The 21,620-nt window shown below is 47.7% G+C and overlaps 2 protein-coding genes across 3 annotated transcripts; both read right to left on the minus strand.

Annotated features, from left to right (window-relative positions):
* Positions 1 to 1,193: 1,193 nt before the first annotated feature.
* Positions 1,194 to 5,145, minus strand: LOC100826692 (protein ENHANCED DISEASE RESISTANCE 4). Of its 2 annotated transcripts, none has more exons than XM_024457796.1 (3): positions 4,574 to 4,748; positions 3,547 to 3,788; positions 1,194 to 3,425 (listed from the first exon to the last, which is right to left on the minus strand). In XM_024457796.1, exons 2-3 carry the CDS (start codon positions 3,665 to 3,667, stop codon positions 1,612 to 1,614), a joined length of 1,935 nt encoding a protein of 644 aa, XP_024313564.1. In that variant the 5' UTR covers positions 3,668 to 3,788; positions 4,574 to 4,748; the 3' UTR covers positions 1,194 to 1,611. The 2 variants fall into 2 exon arrangements, with proteins under 2 accessions (XP_024313564.1, XP_003557970.1); XM_003557922.4 differs by lacking the exon at positions 4,574 to 4,748 and adding an exon at positions 4,798 to 5,145 and having other exon boundaries at positions 1,216 to 3,425.
* Positions 5,146 to 10,577: 5,432 nt separating this feature from the next.
* LOC100839667 lies at positions 10,578 to 20,080 on the minus strand. The gene is made up of 7 exons (XM_003561618.4): positions 19,596 to 20,080; positions 16,886 to 16,966; positions 16,660 to 16,734; positions 11,732 to 11,776; positions 11,530 to 11,619; positions 11,339 to 11,440; positions 10,578 to 11,219 (listed from the first exon to the last, which is right to left on the minus strand). The coding sequence occupies exons 1-7, from the start codon at positions 20,031 to 20,033 to the stop codon at positions 11,037 to 11,039; spliced, it is 1,014 nt and encodes a 337-aa protein (XP_003561666.1). The 5' UTR covers positions 20,034 to 20,080; the 3' UTR covers positions 10,578 to 11,036.
* Positions 20,081 to 21,620: the final 1,540 nt, after the last annotated feature.

Raw genomic sequence — 21,620 nt, forward strand, 5'->3', positions numbered from 1 at the left:
TCTTTGGAGGTCGGGAACACTGGGCCGGCTCCGACCTTATTTGGAAATCCAAAGCGCCTCTCAAATGCAAGGTGTTCTTATGGCTGGCTTGCAGGGAAAGATGCTGGACCGCGGATCGGCTCCAGTCGCGAGGGATGGATCATCCAGCTGCTTGCCCATTTTGCGACCAGCAACAGGAAACCATCAATCATTTGATGATGGGATGCCCATTCGTGAGAGATATCTGGCATTGCTTCTTTCTTTTCTGGGGGAAAGACGAGTGGACTCCCTCTGAGGATCGCCCCATCTCCAGTTGGTGGGCCGACATCAACCTAGCTGGTAAGGAGAAGAAAGACTTGGCCAGGGCGATCACTTTGATCTGCTGGGAGACGTGGAAGCATAGGAACTGCATCGTGTTTGACAACTCCAGACCAGACCGGGACGGGCTACTCCAGGCTATTTCTACTGAATTCAGGAACTGGAGTCTGGCTAATCTGTTTAGCGGCACTAGCCAATACGGGGCGAGTCCGAACGCGTTAGAGGGAGGAATGTGGAGAGATACGGGATAATTGTAAAACGATTGTAAACCTTTACTGCCTCTAGGCAGCTTCTCCTTTCTATAAATGATGATACGTCGAGCTAGAAAAAAAAGTATGGGTGATACGCAGTATGGCACGCAGTGCCCAAACACTTCTCTAGTTCTCTTGCTGTCGCATGGCCGAACCGCGGCCTGTCACAAACAACACGACGAAAACAAACAAGTAGCAAAAGGCAAATACAGCAATGCTGGGAAAAAAACATTACGCACCACAAGCACGGTTCAGCACTAAGCAGCGAAAATACAGATGAACTTCGTCACGAAGTAAACCGTAAGATTGATTTCGATGCAAAACATGAGCTCTGATGCTCTATGATACGTTCCTACTCCACAGCGGTTCTTGTAGTCCACCCCTCGCTTTTCTGGGGAAGTCGGGATACTCTAAAGCAATCGAAGCTTGTTTGCATTACCCCGAACCATCTTTACCTTCTGTGTATGATGTATATGTGCCAGACTGCCAGCGCCTTCCAGTCTCCAGACACCAGTTCTGCGTGTAATCCTATTCCAGTGGTCGGTTTGGTTTTACGATGTGCGTCAGTTACTTCATGACCGGATCAGTCAGTCTTGCTAAAAGCCTCTTGTGTAATCAAAATGAAAAAGAAAATCCTTGTCAGTGTTGAAGCCAACAAATCCAAGAATTAACGAAAGCACAAATTCGTCCGTCTATACAATCACAACTTTGAGTGTTTGAACTCGAAAAGCTATACACACATCAAAGAGCACACAGATTTGACAAACAAGTAACCTCGTGGACAGACGAATGGCAAAAGAACACAGCAAGCTCACACACCGATTAGAATGTTTAACTGCTACTAAAATACATGTCACCCTACCTATCAGCATCACAAAAAACGTACTCCCTCCGGCCAGAATTACTTGTCGAAATATTACATGTATCTAGATGCTTTTTACACATAGATACATCCGTATTTGGGCAAATTTGAGACAAGTAATACCGGTCGGAGGGAGTACTAAACCTGAGTGTATGCTTCTTTCCTAACTCGCCAAAATCCTGGAAAACGAAGTCAAATTCGCTATGACCTCAACTTCAGAGATTCCAGTCCATGAATGCCTTTCTTCAGCATTCCTTGGAATGGCAAGCCTACACTTCTCTCTTTTGCTTTTGATCCCTTCATTGCAGTATGTTCTGCAGCTGAATCATCGTCGGTCACGCAAACGCCTTTCCCCTTCATGTCATGTGGTCTCATGTTAGGCGTTCTTCTGCTGAAACTCTCATAGAGATCAGGGGAATGCCGCATCAACTCACTCGCTGAAGAGTACCCCATCAATCTATGAAGCTTAGACTCTTTGCCACTTCTTTCATCCATGGTGTTGAAAGATGAGTTTCTTGACACATGCAAGGGTTGTTCGTCCTCAGTAGAATAGCTTGCACCAGCTGACTGACCATATTCTTCTGAGTAGGAGTATGGGTCTGCTTGATGGGCACCAGTGTTGAAGTCATCAGCTGCCTGGTGGATTTCGTAATCATCTGTGCTGCTGGACTCATCCCCTCCAAATGGTGACTGAAGTTTTTTTCTGCTTGGGTCTCTGTAGGAGTAGGAGAGAACCTGTGAGCAGGAGCCACACTGCAGCCTGCGTGTTCCTCTGCTTGGAACGGCAAAACCGGTGGGCAGCTGGACCAGCCTGAGACAGTTCGAGCAAAGGATGAATGGTGCGCCCCGTAGGACTGGCCGGCAGAGATTTCTCGGGGGAGGCCGTCTCTTTATCTCCTTGACAGGTGGCTTATGCAGTGCACGTTCTTGTTTCCAGGAGCTGCAACAAGGTGGCCGGTAGCTATGGCAGCATTCATGAGGGCACCGCATCATTTCCATTTGGCCAGTGTGATTATATGAATAGGCACTGTGCCGACGATATCGCGGTAATGGTTGCTCATGGTCATGGGGAGCAACTTGGCCAGACCTACTCAGGCGAGATGCATGGCCAGAATGTTTGGCAGCAGGATGATAAGCTGTAAGGGGTAGACTGGATGTGATGGCTACATGGGGCATGTAGCCATCTTGTTTCCGAGGATGTGGAGGGTGTGTCCTTGGCTTGCAATCTGAAGGTTCATTGAAAATTTCACAAAGGTCACCTTTCAGATCATCCACTGTCTTCATTATCTTTGATTGGAGGGGTTCACTTGCCCGGAAGCTTTTTGATTGGAATGAAGTCCGGGAAGATTGGAAATCAAGTGAGTCAACTGATACTCTATCTCGGAGATCACAAGACCGAGATTGCACCCTTACAAGCTTAGTTCTCTTGTTTGTCACGGGTTCAGTTTGGCATGCTCCATTCTCAGGTTCTGGCAAGTTTATAACTAATTTTCGATCCTCGGATAACGGTTTGTTGTGCTCAGAGGTATTCAGGCTGCACTCCATATGGCTGACTTCGATTACTCTGCAAGCCTCTGGATTATCTGCACTTTTTTTTGAAGGAGGATTCTCTGCACTTCGCTCCACAGTGTTGCTCTCCTCTTCATCAGAATCTGTATGTGTGTCATTCCCATTCGGGTGTGTCTGGAGAGCAGGAACTTCCGTTTCTTCATTGGTGTCCCTGCCATCAGATTTACGGTCTTCCTTGTTCTCAGTATTTGTAACCTCCATGGCATTCTTCTCATCTGACATAACACCACCACTCTCATTGCTTGCCTTGACATTGCTCTCGCACTCGGTCTCGTTGCTTGGAGCATCAGGAGTACAGGAATCATCTACGTCAGCAACAATGGAACCCAGATCTTTGTTTTCGGGCGACACACCATTGCTCACAGAGGTAACAACAGAGTAATTGTCAGAGTCTTGCCGGACTTGTTTTTTGGCCACATTTTGTGCATTGCTGACACTGACTTTAGCTGCACAAACACAGGTGCGCAAAAAAAGTTCAATTCCTCATAAACTTATAAGAAAATTCATCAGGAATGAAAACTACCCAGCTATTAAATTTCATCAGCCGGTGTATCCTCGAAATTTTACCTCTAAGAGTGGTGTTACATCCACCACACTGGTAGACAGAAACATTGGCAGGTTCTGGTAGAATATTAAGACACTTTGGGCACCTCACGAGGCGAAATCCTCCGGTGTTTGCACTTGCCATCAAACAAGAAAGGCCAAGGACATCACCCAAAGCAAAAGGAACACCTGGCTGTAGATACCAGTTACCACAAAACTACAATGCTTTTAAAGTTCTTCTATGCTCTAATACCTGAATCCTGCATCTGCAAACGTTCAAGAAGATAATCATCAGTCTCACTAGCATAATAGCAACTCTTGGTTGGATTAATAGCATTAAAATGTGTTCGTAAAAGGCGTCCATTGAGCATGCATAACATGTATATCTAGAAGCTCAAATGGGAACAAATATAAAGCCCAAGGTACTGTAAGCCTGTAACAATTCTTGCGCCACATGCGAATGATATAGCTCCCAAACAAGACAGAATAAAATATAAGGAAAAAATTGGCACATCCGTGGCAGTTTTACCTTTGCACTTGAAAGATTGAAATCAGTAGGCAATTAGGCACATTTGGCCTATCAGCTAAATAAGGAGCAGTTTGCTGAGAATCTTTTGAAATTGGAAAAAAAAACTAAAGCTATTTTAATACTTTTATTACTCCCTCCGTTCCTAAATATTTGTCGCTATTGCACTAAAACAGCGACAAGTATTTAGTAACGGAGGGAGCAGACTACAAAAGGTACTGATTGTTTGTACCCCTTTGTCCTGTTGTCTATGAGATCATGGGAGAACCCAGTTCTTTCAAAACTCTTAATCTGGCAATCTGCAGTAGCAAATCTACTTGAATGGTCCCTGAGAATAATCTACTTGAACTAATGTTCTCATGACGATGACTGCTGATTGGTAACACAGAACAATTATTACTAGTATAGCACAAAATAGAACTCCAATTAGGATCTCCCATAAACAACACAGAAGATTCTTATACGTATGTCATAGAGCTGCAACCTACAACGCAAAAACGACAACGGAAGCGACTCGTGACATACCGAGCACCATGAACACCTCAAGGCCCACGCTCGTAGCCTTAGAAAGTCATGAAGCCGCCTTGGTATAGAGAGAGGGCGAGGAGAGGAGGAGAAGGAGGGAAAGATCGGATAAGAAACTCCACTCCCATGGACAGATTGATAACCACCGATCCACGAGGAAATAACCCAGAAGACTGAAGGAAGAAGGGAAATGAGCAGAAGAGGAAGCAGCCAAGAAAACTCACCTTTCCCGTTCCTCCTCGTTCTTTCCACCACTCCTTCTTCCCAGCCGCAACGGATCATGCAGGCTCGGAGACTTGTGCAACCCGTCGTCGTCTTCTCTCTCCCTGTTTCTTTCCCGGAACTCCAACTCCAGTTCTCGGGATTCCAGCACGCGTTCACCGCTAGACTTCTAGTCAGGTCAGCCGGAACTATGGAGTACTCCGTTGTATAAATAAAAACGGAGGCTTCCCTTCTTCGCGCACAGGGAGGAAGAGGACTGGAGAGGGGGTTGACTGGTAGGATGCTTTAATGCTCCCCTAATCTCTGGTCTGAAGTCTGAACGGAGCTGCGCACCGCGGGGAGACTTTCGTAACGCGCGCGTAGCAGCAGCAGCAGAGAGCGATAGCGAGGGAGAGGGAGAGAAAGGAAGGAAGAGAGTCAGTGGTCAAACATGTGCACGGTATAATAACGGGAGGAACGGAACGGAACGGAATGACCCGGGAGGCTGACCGGCTGGAGGGATGTGTGTGTTGACTCCCGCGGCTTTGGCTGCTCGTTATCGCTAGCGCGCCGTGGTGGTGGGTAGGCGCCCGGGTTTCTCCGGTGGACTGCGTCGCCGCTCCTTGCCGCCACGTTGGGCTCTCAACTTGTGGTTCCGGATGCTGCCGTGCCGGGACGCCGTGTGGGGGCCGCCCGCCCTTATCCACGCGTGCTGTCTCCGCGGTTCCCGCCAGCCTGCTGATAGCTGTAGGCGCTGCTTCTTTTCTCGGTTTATCTCCGTTACGTTTTTCATGTAATTGTCTGTTTTTCTTTTGGAGAACGGAAAAGGAGCATAGCCTCTCAATCTCATTCCAGAGATGAAATCAGAAAGATTGTTTCTGTGAAAAAACGATAGGAGTGCCCTAGCCGCCACCCGGCCAGCGCGGCCGGCCCAGAATCCTGATTGACTTCGTCTCCTGGCCGCTTCCTCTACGTTTTGATGTTATAGGAGCTCTTCAAAATTAGGGTTTTGTCAACCGACAGCCGAGCTATGATGGTGATGGCGTCACTGTGCGGGTTAAAAATAAGGTTTTCTCGACTCCTCATCTACCTCGTCGACGATGTTCCTGCCGCTGGCGTTGAGGAGTGCGGGACGGTTGGTCGCTACTCTTCCGGAGTGGTGTATCTGGTTATGTGATCGTGCCTTGCAGGTCGTCTATGCGTTTCGATTTATTGGTTCCTTTTCCGATCGATGAGACTTTGCCAACTTTGATCTCATCGTGGAGTTAGTGCGACCAGGTCTTCTCGGATCCGTCTGGCCGAATTTGGGATGGTCATCCAACCCTCATCGTCATTTTCTTCTTCAGGACGGTGGTCTGTTTCTCAGTTCACTGTCGTCAGCGTCTTCTGGCTCCGACCGGTGACTTCCCGGCTGCTACGTCAACAATGGTTTCCTGGCTCCGACGTGGTTCGGAGGTCGAGGAGCAGCATCTAGCTTCGCTCACGACGCGCCACCGGCGAGTGCAGGAGGAAGGCAATGATGTTTACTTACAAGAACTTGCGTGTAATTTTCTTTTACTTTAGAGATGGTTCTGTAAGAGTTGGTTGATTTTAATATATGACCTTGACATTCTCGAAGAAAAAAGATGAAATATCTCGAACACACCGCTCGCCCTTAAGAAGAAGGCGCAAGAAGCGCAAGTACAAAAAGGCCCAAAGGCTCAAAAAAGAGAAAAAACGCAAAAGGCAAAACAAAACAAAAGGAAGAAAAAGGATACAAGGGTGGTGAAAGGGCTAGGATCTGGAGGACGCGCGTGGAGGGGGAGGCGGTCAAGAGCTCGCGCACCAGCGGCCCGCCACAAGTCCGCCTCCACAAAGATGTCCTCGACGAGCCGAGCGACAACCGGGGTGGCTCCCTCGAAAATGCAAGCATTCCGAAGTTTCCAAATCCTCCAAAGAGTGAGATTAAGGAGCGACCGAGTAACTTTCACCTTTCCCTGCAGTCTACGAGCCCCTGCCGAGAGCCAAGCTACCAAGTCCTCAGAGGGGCGAGGGAGACAGCAAAGTGCTCCAACCCTCGCCAGCACCTCATGAAGGACCGCCTTTGTGAAGGCACAGCCCATGAGAAGGTGGGCCATGGTATTTCGGTTCCTGATCACACAAAGGGCAGCAGGCATTGAAAGGGAGGTTATGGCATTCCAGGTGATTGGCAGTCCAGCAACGGTTAGTGCAGGCAAGCCAAACCCAGATTCGGCACTTTAACGGAGTCCAACAACGCCAAATCTGCGACCAAGGTGGATAAGTCGGGCGATCCTCAAAGAAGTGAAGGAACGCGGACTGAGCGGAGTAGACCCCAGAGGCCGACCACTTCCAGCGAAGAACGTCCTCTCGACCTGGGAAGAGGACCACGGCTGCCAAGAGGTCGGCGAGCTGGAGAAACTCTATCATGCCCTGGGCATTGAGAGGATCGGAGATGTCCTGAATCCACGCGCTCTCCCCGAGGCCATCCGTCAGAGCGTGTGCGGGTGACCCTCCGACCAACAACAGAGAAGACAACCGGGGTGAGAAACTCAATTGATTTCCCATCAATCCGTTATCTGTCCAGAAAAGAGTGGAACGACCATTTCCCACAACCGAGCTACAAGCCTCGTGGAAGAGGGCAAGTACCTGTGGGCTGAAACGGATGCGGAAGGAAGCCTAGGGCTTCCCGACCTCGGTGCGCTGCAACCAGGGCCAGCGGAGCTGAAGGGCAGTGCTAACCAAGTTGGCATCTCGCACACCAAGGCCTCCAAGATGGGTCGGGAGACAAGCCTTGGCCCAAGCAACCGCGCAATGACCTCGTTGAGAATCAGTCCGACCTTTCCAAAAGAAACACCGCTGCTTCTTATTGATGGCATCGCCAAACCACTTGGGTGTGTCAATGGCCAAAAGGGTGTGAACCGGTATAGCCGAGAGGACCGACTTCACAAGGACAAGCCGACCACCCCTCGACAACATACCGGCACGCCAACCCGCCAGCTTGCGATCCATCTTGTCAAGAACGGGCTGCAAATCTTGACGACGGAGCTTGGAGATGGAGAGAGGAGCTCCCAAATAGAGGATGGGGAACTCCTGAACCGGGCAAGCTAGGTAGTGGCACACGACCTGGATCTCCTCGGGAGAACAACGAATGGGAGTGGCTGAACTCTTGAGAATGTTCGAGCGAAGCCCGGAGGCCTCCCCGAAGATCTCAAGGAGGTCTAACAGGATGGTACAATCCTCCACCGTGGGCTTGACGAATACAACCACATCATCGGCATAGAAAGAAGCTTGACATCCCGAGGGTACACCCTGAAATGGGGAGAGAAGACGCTCGCGAGAGGCCGCAAGGAGGAGGCTATTGAAAGCGTCCATCACAATGACAAAGAGCATTGGAGATAGGGGATCCCCCTGTCGTAGGCCACGACGATGGACCACCTCCCGGCTAAGACGACCATTAATGATAATCTGAGTGCTAGAGGTTGAAAGCAGCAAGCAGATGATATCACACCAAGCATGACCAAAGCCAAGGTGTCGGAGAAGATCCAACAGGAAGGCCCAAGAGACGGAGTCGAAAGCCCAGGCAATATCCAGCTTAAAGAGCACCGTGGGCTGTCTGGAGATGTGCAGCGACTTAGCCATTTGCTTCACAATCATGAAGTTGTCGTGAATGGCCAGACCACGAATGAACGCGCATTGGTTCGAGGATACCAAAGATGGAAGAAAAGGCGCAAGCCAGAGAGACAACACCTTCGCAACCAACTTGGCGATTCCATGAACCAAGCTATTGGGTATGAGAGGGAGGAGTGCGTGGCTTAGGTTGTGAAAACCCGCCCGCTCGCCCCGATGGAGCCAGCGGAAGAGCTCGACCACATCGTCCTTAATAATGGGCCAACAAGAGGAGAAGAAAAGACCGGTGAAGCCATCGGGACCAGGGGCACGGTCGTGAGGCATAGCCCGGATGGCAGCCCAAATCTCGTCCTCCATGAAAGGCTCCTCCAAGGCACACAGGTCCATGTGCGGCACTTGAAGGAACTCAAAATTCAGGGTATGCGACCTCATAGCAGGGAATCAAAAACCTCCTCGAAGAAGGAGGTGATCGCCTCCTCAATGCGATCCTAGTCCACCAGATCTTGCCCGCCACGATGGAGCTGCGCAATAAAGTTCCCCCTTCGGCGAGCGCCCGCATGGAAGTGAAAATAGCTAGTATTAGCATCACCATCACGTAACCAAGTGATCCGAGCTCTGTGGCGGGCAATAGTACGCTGCAGCAAACACAAGGCTAAGTACTTGAGCTTCAAGCTCCTGCGAAGCCAAGATTCCAACGGGGAGAGGGAGCGGCGCTCCTGAGCAACCTCAAGACGGAAAATAAGTTCCACCGCGCAGTCAATTTGGAGGCGGATGGCGCCAACGTGCTCGGCACTCCAAGACTGCAGGTCCGACAGACATTAGGGAGCTTGGCATCCAGGGCGAAAGCAGGAGATGAACTCGGAGTGGGGATAGCCCACGCAGCAGCCACGACCTCGTGAAAGTCATCCAACTTTGGCCAGAAAAAAAAAGATGAAATCAGAGAGCTACAGATCCACGAAACAGAGACAAGCCAGACACATACCTGAAGGACAGGCAAACACATACTGTATTTTACGCTTCCTCGGCATGTTCTCTCAACACAAAATGACACTATCTGGATGTAGGTTTGAGAAAAGAAAAGGTGTTTCTGGGGCTATAGAAAGCAAGGTTATAAAAGCTCCGTCCACCCTTTGGTCCCAGGTTTCAAATGGCATGTAACGCGGAGACAGAAGTATTGCCAAGAAAAGAAAAAACACGGAGATAGGAGAGAGAATTATTACTACGGTACTGCATTTTATTTTTCATTTCTGTTGGGTGTGTGATGCCGAAGAACGGGCGCTGCCATTTCAGTGGACGGTTTAGTGCTAGCATAGACTGCATCGTGGAAAAGTACATGACAGTAGTCATGTGGCTCTGTGACTCGTGACTGATCATATGGTTGGGAAATCAGGAGGCCGGCGAGAAATCAGGAGGTAGGTGAGCTCATGTGATATGGAGCGGCTACTTCTAGAATCGAGCCTCCACGTACCTTTGTCCGTTTGTCATCCATGGTCCTCTGCTCCTTGGTCGTTAGTAACAGCAGGTCCTGCAGAAGTCAAAACATAGGCGACTTCACGGCGGATTAAGAAGCGAAAGCAAGAAGAAACGAAACCACACGGCTTATTGGTTTAGCCATGAACAGCTGCATCAGGAGTTCCTGTACCTTTAAAAAAAAAAACAGAGAGTTCCTGTACCTCAATGCGCACCGGCACGTGAGTAATTCCATGGATCAGCGATAACCGTCTGGATTCAGATAACGAACGGGTCGAGGTAGAATAGCATAGCATCCGTAGCAGCACTGTTGAGCGGTGACGAGTGATCTTTGATGGACACCGTCGGGTTGCGCCGTGTAAAATGTCGGGGATCATTAAATATGGCTGGCAGAAACTGGTGCCGATAAATGTGTCAAAGCTGTCATGCAATGCATCGATCCAGTCCGCAGATTGAAACAAAGAAGTACTTGCTCGTGGGGACGACGCTGATAAGAAGAGACGTCCCGGTTTGTCGCCGGAGGGATAAAATAAAATACAGGGTCCCAGGGTTGAGGCCAGCCATCACTCCACAACACGCCACGCGCGAGTCGGTCAACCACATCAGATCAGCCAGCGTCCGGGTCTCGCAGGGGCCTTTGCTTCACTAGTTAAGAGGCACAGCAACAGAAAAGAACACATCAGTGGGTAAGTAGTCAGAACCTCCCTTTCATAAACCAAACAGTTTTTCTTTTGGAAAAATTATAAGCAGGAATCTTGACCTTCTGGCCAGAGATATACTAATATGTACGACTATAATTGTCGTCCAGTCTCCAGTGGTAGCACATCACTAGATGATTAGCCGCATGTACACTTCAGTGTCAGGCGAAGTCAAAAAAGGCTTCATCATTACATGAGAAATGAATTCAACAGGGCCCTGACACTCCCCACAAATGAATTATTTGGTGCCAGAACGAGGGCGTCCGAGGTCGGCAGACATACTCGCTTTTCACTAACCCACCAAGCCAAAGCACGCCAAAGATGGCCAATTATTTCCTTTCCGTCTCGTGATCCTCCAATATGTACAACCGTGGCATATCCTATTGCGGGGGCATAGAAAGCACTAACTTGAACAGCGGGGCAGATTTTCTTTCTGAGGCAGCCAATGTTGCTAGTGTTTTGTCGTGTCAATATTCCATTGGCAGCTCCCACTCATCCTCTGCATCCCTCGTTTTCCTATGGAGTTCTCTGTCCATGGACTTGCCCTGACTGTTTTGTCTCTTAACAGTCCTAGCTCTTCGCCTTCCGTATCTCGAGTACTGACCTGTCTGATCTCCAGGACGTTGGATATTTTGAGTGCCCCAGATGCCCTGACATTCAGTTAAAGAGTATCCTCACTCAACAAGGTTGCTGCTTCCATTATGACATCATCTCCAGGTGTATTTTAAGCAGAATCATTGTATCAAAAATAATAATCAGCAACGCAGACCTGTGTTACCCGTTGAACTCGAGATACTGCATCTTCATGCACAACAATTGTATCGGAAACTATATCAAGCACATCTTCAACAAATAAACAGTATGTGCTTACCTGTAATGGAAGTAAGAGGTATACTGAGATAGAAGCAGAGAATTTAGAAAGCTTATATGTAAGATGACAAGTAGGAGCAGTCAAATTACCAGACTAGCAGGGACAATAGTAAGACCAAATGAGTCAAGCTCAAGAGACTCCATAGCACCTGAGTTGACGTCAAAGGTGAAGCCACGGACCTAAATGATTTAAAAGGTAGCCTAAAAACATCAAAATTAAGTAAACTCTTCAAATGCAAATGAGAAATGAAATTCATGCAGATAACCTCTCTTGAAGACCAGATAGACTCACCTTACCGACATTGCGCCCCCTGGAAGTTATAACATTGTAGCCAACCTAAATATTGATGTTGCAGAACTGTAAATAACGAAGAATATAAGTACTTCACGGTTCTGATCTTTCCTACTTACAAACCACACATCCTCGCTATTATGTGGTCATTATATAGAAGTTGTGATTGTTTGTTGCATATAATTGATGATAGATCCCAAACAAATGCACTTTGGCATGTTGCATTCTCACTATTTTCTTTGCAGTTCTGTAGCATCGCACGGGCCCTACACTAGTATTGTCAAGAACTTGAGATCAATGAACTATTCTTTGGAGAGAAGGCTGCATTACGAGGGGTTCCAACAAATAAGGAGAAGAATATTCCCTTTCTATAAGGCTGCATAAAGTTTATCTCATAGCGTGACATCAATACAGATTACTTTGGCCATGGGGACAAAGCATATGTATTTGTCTAAAATAACTATCATACCCTTGTTTTGCTCCTAGGCACCCTAACTATTCTCTCAAATCCCATGTTCACTCTCCAATGAGAAATTATTGGGAAATAGATCCACATATTTTTCGAGAAAACGCAAAGCTTGCGTCTCGACGCATTGATAGAAAGAAAGTATTTACAAGCCCAAGAACAGGCCAACACAACCAATCACTCAAAACAAGAACACGACCAACGACCGCTAAATTATCATTACAACCACGCCACCAAACAACCGCAGGCCTAAATGCCAAAAACACAAAAGAACAGGATAGCGAAGGCGCCGCGGCCCGCCGGCCTCACAGAACTCGAAGACAAGCCCGTGAGGCGTCTCGTCAACTGCAGAAGCCTCGGGTCGCCGATCGTCGCGCTCGTCCCGAACAATGCGCCGTCATATCTCACCGCTCCCCTGTTGGTCATAACAAACGTCAGGCTTCGTCGGTCGATACCCGTCGAGTGCACCCATGCGACCAAGATGTCGCAGCACAGGATCCTCCGCTAACCACTAACCGTGCCGTCCAAGGTAGTGCACTTGCCCGATGCCAGTGTACCCAAGGCCTGCTAGCTAGAGCCAAGGCATATTCCGTGGGAACATACTCCAGCCAAGTGTTATCCTCCAAGAACAACACCTCCAACAAGGGAGCGACGTCAACAACTCCGCCGTCATCCGATTTGGCTAGCCAAATCTAGGTTTTCACCCGAAGGATTGGACCACATGGGATGGAGGTTGGTCGAGGCTCCTCGACGATGCCACCAAGGAGGGAACGACGCCCGAGAGCGTCGCCGTCGTCGGCACCAAAGAAGGTCAGGCTAGGCTTTCGCCCGGAGCACCACGACAAAACAAAAGTACCCGCGGCAACCCGCACCACAGCAAAGTCTAAGCAGCGCCGACAACCGCACAAGTGCAAGAACCTGGATGGCCCACCGTCCAACCATCAAAGGTCACCACACGCCGCACAACATGGCGCACGCACCGGCCACAATCCCAACTCCGGAAGGAGTTGGCACATGGCCCAAATGGCCTGTGCACTGGCCAACCCAGACCCGCGGCAGGAACGCCCAGATTTGCAGTTACCAGTGCACACGACAACACCCCAAGCTAGAGCTCGGCGAAGTGCCAGCTGCAAGGCACGGGGTGCCGTCGGATGGGCGTAGAGGCGCGCACCGCACAACCTGCAGCGCGACGCCGGCGACCACATCAGGCCACACACCAACACCCGTCTCCCTCCAGGCACCGGCCAACCACGTGTGGCCAGCCAAGCCGGCCAACGCGCACCAAGCATGCCTCCTGAGCCATCTCCCGAGACCCCCCGCAACCTCCAACCAGACCCTTGAAAGCACGGCCTGCCGCCCAGCAACAGCAGCGACACACGTCGGAGCACCCTGGCGATGCTGGGCACACTGTCCAACCGACAACGCAGCACCAGCAGCAGCGGCGCTCACAGGACCGAGAAAACGAACCTGGAGTCGTGCCCGCGCCGCCACTAGTCGGAGCCCTCCCGCTGGAGTCGCGGCCGCACCGCCCCTGCCTGAATCAGGCTGCCGCGCAAGGACCTCGTGCCAGCACCTCCGCGAGCCGGACCCAGACCGCCACGCATCTGGCCCTCGTGCCCGCGCCGCCACTGGTTAGAGTCCTCCCGCCGGAGTCGTGGCTGCGCCGCCGCAGACCGGGCCACCACCGCCAGAATCAAGCCGCCGCGCGAGGACCGCGTGCTAGCACCCGCGAGCCGGACCCAGGCCGCCGCGTATCTGGCCCCCGTCGCCGGAAACATGCCACCGCGAGTGCGAGAGAGAGAGAGAGAGGGGAGGGAAGAGGGGTGAGAGGAGGAGATGGGATGGCAGCGGCTGGAAGGCCCTGCCGCCGCCGCGGGCCGGCCGGCGGCCGCCGACGGCAGCGGTAGGGAGAGGGATGGGCGGAGGATGGGGGTGGCGGCGGGGTATCGCCCCGTGAGTCGCAGGAGCGGCTCGCGGGGCGCTAGGGTTTCTTTGACCGGGTAGTCAATAGATCCACATATCCATGAGAGCAATGGTCATGGGGGCATAATGGAAAGAATGGAGGGAAGAATGCCTAGAAATATCAGGAACAGTATTTGAAAAGTTGGACAGAGTCTTAGTAAGCACTCAATGGGAGGCCCTTTATCCTGAATTCTATATTAAAACTTTGCCTATGGTGATTTGTAATCATGCTGCGTTAGCAATGGACTTAGGATGATCAAACAAAAAATTGGCAGATTGTTTAGGTTTGAGTTGTCTGGTTTTTTAGGGAGGATCTGGCTCAGGTTGCGGAGAAGATCTGGAAGGAACAGTATTGTGGTAGACCTTTTCTGTATAGGTGGCAGAATAGGAGTACAAATTTTGGGATACCATTAAAAGGTTGAAACTGTAACTATGAGGGTTGGTACAAGGGTTAACCATAGAAGAAGCAGAAAAAAAAAAAGAAAAAAGGTTTTAATGGAAAGCGTAGACAAAATAGATAAGGAAAGTGAGGTGTTGGGCCTCACTGCTGAGAACTATAGGCTGTAAAGGATTTAGATGCCCAACTTAATAAGATTACTAGGGAGGATGAAATCGAGTGGTTACAGAGATATAAATTGAAAGACCTGTTGGAAGGGGATTTCCTTAACCTCCTACTCCGTACTTCAAAGCCAAGCTAGTGGCACGAAGAGGAGGAATATGATCGTTTCCCTGAAGCAGGAAAAGGATTAATTCAAGGGGATAGAGATATACTGCTTTATGCTAATGGGTTCTATACAAAACTCTTTGGTCCTGCTGCTTCTGATGCTAATGTTAGTTTGGAAGAACCTGTAGAGTGTGTCCTAGACGATGTGGGTAAGAGTTTATTAGATAGAATGTACAATGTTTTCCAGATGGAACACAATAAAACTACTAGACCTCATGGGTTTCCCATTGAGCTCTATCAAAGGTTTTGCTATCTGATTTGTAATGAACTCATGTTTCTCTATGAACTAGCGGGATGACCGACGCATTTGCGCGGCTAGACTTATTTCTCTGCTGGTTAATTATTTGATATCATGGTTAATCATTGTTTGGTTTCTTACGTCTCAACCAACTGAGCTTTTACTTTTGGTTTTATCTGGATTTTTTTTTTGACAATTCGGTAAATATCTGACTCCTCATTTATTGACTTAGATTTTTATTACAATTATCAATCGATTGCTACCTAGCCAGGAGTATCTTTTCTTCATCTAACTTCCAGTCGAGAACTAACATACTTGATTGGCTCTAATCTGCTTCCAAAAACATCTCTCTTATTGTTGGAACCTTTTGAACTTAATTAAAACGTACTGCATCTCTCCAAGTAAACATTTTTTTGCCCTTCAAGTGCCGTGAGCATGCATTATTATAACTGTGCTTAGTCGTTGCTTAATTCCGCTTGTGTGAGCTTGCATGGTTGGAAACGTTGTTGTAATATTCATGATTAATTGGAAACCATGTTGTACTTGTTGTCTAACTGTGCTCGTGTATCAGGGCCGGAAGACGTTGAAGTATTGCTGTATGTAATGTACTCCCTCCGTCCCATATTAAGTGACTCAATTTTGTCTAAATATGGACGTATCTATATACTAAAATACGTCTAGATACATGTAATAGAAAGTCACTTAATATGAGACGGAGGAAGTACTAAATATTGTTTCTTTATACTCCTATTCATCTTTAAATCGTAGATGTTATAACCAGGACCCACAACAGAATCAATGGAGGAGATTATTTAGCCTATGTGGACGAACGTGGTGGCTTGGCTTCTTGTCCTCTTGTTTTAATTATATGATACTCCCTCCGATCCTAAATTGTTGTCATGGTTTTAGTTCAAATTTGAACTAGAACCACGGCAAGAATTTAGTATCAGAGGAATAGATTTTACCATGGGAAACTTGATCTGTCTAGACTAAACTATGGCATTCGCAGCTTGATTGCTAAGTCACAGGGTGATGAGAATCCAGTTATGCAGACTCATTTGTTTATAGAATGTCCTGTTTAAAATCTTTCACAAAAGTTATGAACAATATAGCCATTTTGGTAGCTGATAAGGTTGTATCACTTGTACAGACTGCTTTCGCAAGAGGGAGATACATATTAGATGGTGTAGTGCTTTTACATGAAACCTTGCATGAGATTAATAGATCTAAGTAGAGCGAGTTCTCAAAAAAGCTTATGACAAGGTTAACTGGAGTTCTATTCAAGATGTTTTAGTTATGATGAAGGGCTTCCCTGATAGGCTTTTAGAACGAGTTATGAAATCTGTGACCGGGACATGTTGGTGTCATGATGAATGACCAGTTCGGACCGTACTTTAAAATGAAAAAGGGTTTGAGACTTACAAAGTGACGTATGTTTTTGTGCAGAGGGATTTTATACTGATGTCTTAGTTTAAAATACATACAATAAAATCAGAAACATGAACCGTTGTTCGAATTTAGAAAGGTAGGTAGCATACCAAGCTGTGTAGTCCAACTAGCTTAACTTCGTTCTCAAACACAGATTCATCTTCAACAAGCACAACATCTCCTACCTACAAAAGAAAATAGTATGAGTACCTTACATATCATTCAAACCGAAGTTTTTGCTTTACTTTTGATAATAATATAAAATTTGTAGTGTCAAGGTGGATAACAAGAATTAAAACGTACAATAAAAAAGAAAATAAGGTTTTTGAGTCCTACCTGATAAATATCCTCAAAAAGGAAATTCTCAGCTTCTCCTGAAAGCAAGCTTGGCCTCACTTCAACCAACGAAACTACCCACTGGAGAAAAATGAAAAAAACAAAATCAAGAAAAGGTGGTGTTAGTCTTAAAAATCAATTGTTAACAAGGAATAATGTCTGACTCGGAATAAAAGCCTGTTCAACTGTGACAATTGACTACAGTATTTCTGCTACTAGGAAAATGTTTTCTTCAGACATGCTAATCCTAAGAACTATCTCAAAAACAAAAAAAGGTAAGGTCCATTCCAAAAGAAAAGGAAGAAGAGGAAGGTGGAGTGGAGCCTATGAGTCTATGACAGTAAACTAGATTCTATACAAGACTTAATCAGTTAATCTATGATTGTAAACTGGGATAAAGACCCATAATGCCAGGGATGTCTTCATTGCAGTGTTATTACAGGATGTCAATACTTGGAGAACTAATGTGACAAGCAGTAATATTCACCAACACCAAATGATACACTCACAAAGTTACTTTTGCTGTGTCTGTGCTCTTTCTCGGGTGCAGGTGCAAATCCTGAGGGTATTGGAGCTTGGCCCCAGGATGAGGCGAGCTAGAAAATCCAGGTGATATTTATGGTTGATACTGACAGACGAGCAGGCTGAAGTTTCACTGCCTGAGGTGTGATAAGTTGAGAAGTATGAATTCTTGTACTGTCATAGAAGTTCTTATTTTGACGTAAAAGTTGGAATCAAGACCCTACTGGTTCATTAGTCTTGTAAGTCATCAATGGCAAAAAGAAATCATGGTTTTCCAGCTGCTGTGGTAAGCAGGGAATTTCCTTTATTTAAAGCAAAATACATGGTCTTAGGTGTGGTTTAGCTCTCTGTGAATTCTACTAGAAAAATGGGTCTACAGGGGGGGTGGGGGGGGATGAATGATGAAGCTTTGCAACACACCTAGGCTAAAACCTGAACACAAAGCCCTTATTTGTACCCGCATTCGCAACCGGTGGTGTCCATTTCTTGCATCCTCCTGACCTAGCAATCCAGCATAGGCAAGCAAGGACAATACATCACCTTCCCTACAGCTGGAGCTGGCCAAGGGCAGATTTGGAGACAATGTTAGAATTTGCGCTAAGATGTACATGGTTTGCATCATGCCTTTTTATTCAGCCTTTTAAATTATCTTCATAGCAACACATCATCATAATCTATGCACCCACCCATCATGGTGTACTCATACACTCACCCTTCGGTTTGGGGACTTTGGGTGCTAAATCGCCCTCGATTACTATGCCTGTGTATAAATTTTTAAGAGCAAAAAAATGAAAAAAAAACCTGGCAAATGAAAAGAATAAGACAAATACTTCTATTCACAACAAACTTGTCTTCTTTGTTTCATTTCACACATATTTAAATGTAATACTTCTGAAATTGTTCATGATGATCTGCTGCCCAAACCATAAAGTCAGGAAATGAGTGCACTATAATGTGTGAATGGCTGGGCGCACATGCTTTCTGCTCAATTCTAATAGCAAGAATAACATTTTAGCATTCTCTAGTCATAATACCAAACGGGCGCTCTTGAAATACTCAAAATCGCCTGACCAAAGATGCAACTGACCCTTGACATGTCACAGTTTATGCTATTATAGGCAAACATCCACAGCTAGTTGATCTTATTTACGAGAGAGAGATCCAAACATTGTGTGGGAGAGGTGTCGTTAGCAGCCAGAAAATTGTGCTAACAGAGAAAATAAGAACTACAACATGAACTCAAGGCAACATGAAGCAGGTGCACCTAGAAGCAGCCTGTAAGGAGAGCTGCAACTCAAGGCTCCACGCTGCGCTGGTGTGAATCACCTGCTTCACGAGCAGCTCCGATCACTTAGCTGGGACCTGGGTGTCTGAAAATCATCCTAGGTCAAAGCCTTGTAAGACACATTAGGCCAAAACCTGAACCTGAACCCTTTTTCTTTTACTCAAGCCGCCAACTGGGGTTGTTCATTTATTGTACCCTCCTAACATAAAAAATCTGGTCAACAAGGAAACTACTCCTGTTGAAAACACAGATTAGCATTTGGGTTAAGATGTACATTAATTGTTTGTAGGTTGTGGCATTTCTAGACATTGATAAATTCACAAGCATTTTCTGCTCAATTGAATTAGCTTTTTTTCTTTTTTTTCGAAAAGGGGGGAAACCCCGGCCTCTGCATCAATCGATGCACACAGCCATTTTATTACGAAGTTCAGTGTCACAGAAACACAGCTTATGCGTCACTCAAGGTTGACACAAAAATCAGCCACCGGAATAAAAGATACAAAAAATGCCTATGAATTAGCTAATTGAAACAATAGTTGGGCACTTGGGCCCTACAAATTGCCTGAGCAAAGCTGCAATCGACCCTTCACATAACACAGATCACACCATTAATGGCAAACATCCACAGCTAATTGATCTGATTTACGAGAGACGAGTCCAAATACCGCATAAACGGAGTTAGCAGCTTCCTAATGGCGCTAACTTTTACAGATAACTTCACATATTGCGCGAGATCGATTATTAACAGTTTAATGCCCTGTTAAGGCCAATCCAAACAGTATAAAATTTGTCTTCTGGTCATGATGATACATGGCGACAGCTGAAGACGCAAAAACAGCAGAAGTAACAAACCAACACGAGGTTATGAAAACGAAAACAAGTGCAGGGAGCAGCAGGCCGTACCGACGCGGCGTCGACCCAGAGCTGCGACACGAACCCGAGGCTCCGCGCCGAGCTGACGCTGATCACCTGCTTGGCCAGCAGCCCCGACCGCCTCGCCATCTGCCTCCTTGTCCTCCTCCCGCTGCTACCACTCCTCTTGGCCTCCCTCTCGCCACTACCCTCACTGACAATACCGTCCCCTCCACTACCTCCTCCATCCTTCGGCTCCACAGCTACGACAGCCGCCGCCTCCTCCTCCTCCTCCAGCTCCCGCTTCAGCGCGAGGAAGTCGAAGCTGGACGACGGAGCGCCGTCCCGCGCGGCCGCGCGCGCGACGAGGGCGCGGCGTAGTGGCGTTGATCCGTGCGCAGAGGTGGGGTTAGGCTTTGGGTTTAGGTTTGAAGGGGCCGGGGGCGCGGGTTTGAAAGGTGGATGGGGGAGGGGGGCGCAGGAGCACATTGTTGGCAATAGCAGTAGCACGATTGAATGGTGAGGAAGTCGGAGATGATCGGAGGAGACGATGGGTGAGGTTTGGGCCGATGGGAAGCCCATGGGAAAAAGTAGCGTGTACAGGAATGAGAAAGCCCATGGGAAAAAGTAGCGGAGAACACGGAATGAAAATGTGTCTGTCGCTTCAGAAAGAAAACGTGCAGGAAAAATGGAAGGGTATAATTAGGGGCATGTCCAATACGAGTTACTAAGCAGTTACTGACGAGTACATCCATTTCACAGATGCAACCGTGGCATTATAAGGATCAATTACTCGTGCGCGTGCGCGCCAACTCAATAGTCAGATACTTTCGTTTTTTCTATGAACAATCTAAATGAGAATATGATTATGCCCAAATCAGATGCTCTTATGTTGATTAGAAATTGTTGTTGTTCTTGACAACAATTAGAGTAAGGGGTGTCAATGCTCGATGGCACAAGTGCGGGTATAAATATAGAGCGTGTACACCGGCCTTATAGCGAAAGTCGCCGTACACTCGGACAAGTTGACACGTCGATATTTTTTGAATAGGTTCGGTCTACTCTGCAGGTGCGATTTAATCCTATGTTAGGAAAAGCTTCGAGGGGGTTGTTAGCCGAGGGCTTGGGCCGAGCGGATCTTCCCAAGACACCTTTTGACGAGAGGTTCGTCGGGGCCGCCTCGTACTTGGACCGAACGTGTCTTTCCAAGTATCGAGGTTAGGATACCCTCGGAACTCTAACCCAACCCCTTCTCTTTCGAGTCCGGGCCGAACACGTCTTCCCGGATCTCGAAACTAGAGCTCTTTGCAAGAGGCTCTAACCCTCTTTCCTTGAGTTTATTCAAATTGAGAGTGAATGATACATGCCCCCATGGGGGGGTATTTATAGCCTAGGGGTCCATGATAAATGACCATGGCTACTCTTGAGGGAGAGAGAAAAGTGGAGGCAAACTGGTAAAAGTAGCTCCTTTGGTTCATAACTTTTGTGTGCACCATGTGAGGAAAGTAGGGCTTACCATGGACCAAGGGCCCCATCCTCTCACATTTCTTGTCCCCCACTCTAACTCATTTGACCCCTTGACTATGGCATGAGAGGTTTGACTCGTTGACTAGTCTTCCTCTGTCACGTAGGATTGTCCGCGTCACGTAGGTGTCTTTGACTCGTGCTTGTGGAATGTTGACTTGGTCGTCGTCACGTAGGATTTACGGCCCGTCCCATATAAGGGTTTTATTTTACTACAGAAATGAAGAACCGAGCCGTGACACGAGCAATGGGAGCAAGTCGAACTTCGAGGATGACGGCACGCATGCGAAAGAAAAAACGGTGCAGTAACTACCAGAAGAATACGAGAAGCTGCAGCCACTTAAAGTCATGCGAAGAGAAGAGATGCTTGGGCTGCCACTTGCACTTCTAATGGGCCCAAGGCCATGTCACAGCCCATCCCATCTTAGGATCTAAAATTTTCCATCTCCCCTCCTCTATATAAGTGCATCCACCATCCCTTTGGCTGGTTGGTTTTTGTTTAGATAAGTTAGCCATTGCTGCAACTTCGAATTCCCACTAGTGTCGGCTAGA

This window comes from Brachypodium distachyon, chromosome 1 (assembly GCF_000005505.3).
Source record: "Brachypodium distachyon strain Bd21 chromosome 1, Brachypodium_distachyon_v3.0, whole genome shotgun sequence".
In the NCBI taxonomy this organism is placed as follows: Eukaryota; Viridiplantae; Streptophyta; class Magnoliopsida; order Poales; family Poaceae; genus Brachypodium; species Brachypodium distachyon.

Excerpts from the sequence above, each read along its gene's own strand:
- LOC100826692 (XM_024457796.1), bottom strand. The coding sequence starts at position 3,667 with ATGGCAAGTGCAAACACCGGAGGATTTCGCCTCGTGAGGTGCCCAAAG. Across the intron at positions 3,426-3,546 it reads ATGTAACACCACTCTTAGAG|CTAAAGTCAGTGTCAGCAAT; the intron begins GTAAAATTTCGA and ends GTGTTTGTGCAG.
- LOC100839667 (XM_003561618.4), bottom strand. The coding sequence starts at position 20,033 with ATGTGCTCCTGCGCCCCCCTCCCCCATCCACCTTTCAAACCCGCGCCC. Across the intron at positions 11,620-11,731 it reads GGGGGCGCAATGTCGGTAAG|GTCCGTGGCTTCACCTTTGA; the intron begins GTGAGTCTATCT and ends TAAATCATTTAG. Across the intron at positions 11,441-11,529 it reads CTATTGTCCCTGCTAGTCTG|GTAAGCACATACTGTTTATT; the intron begins GTAATTTGACTG and ends CTTCCATTACAG.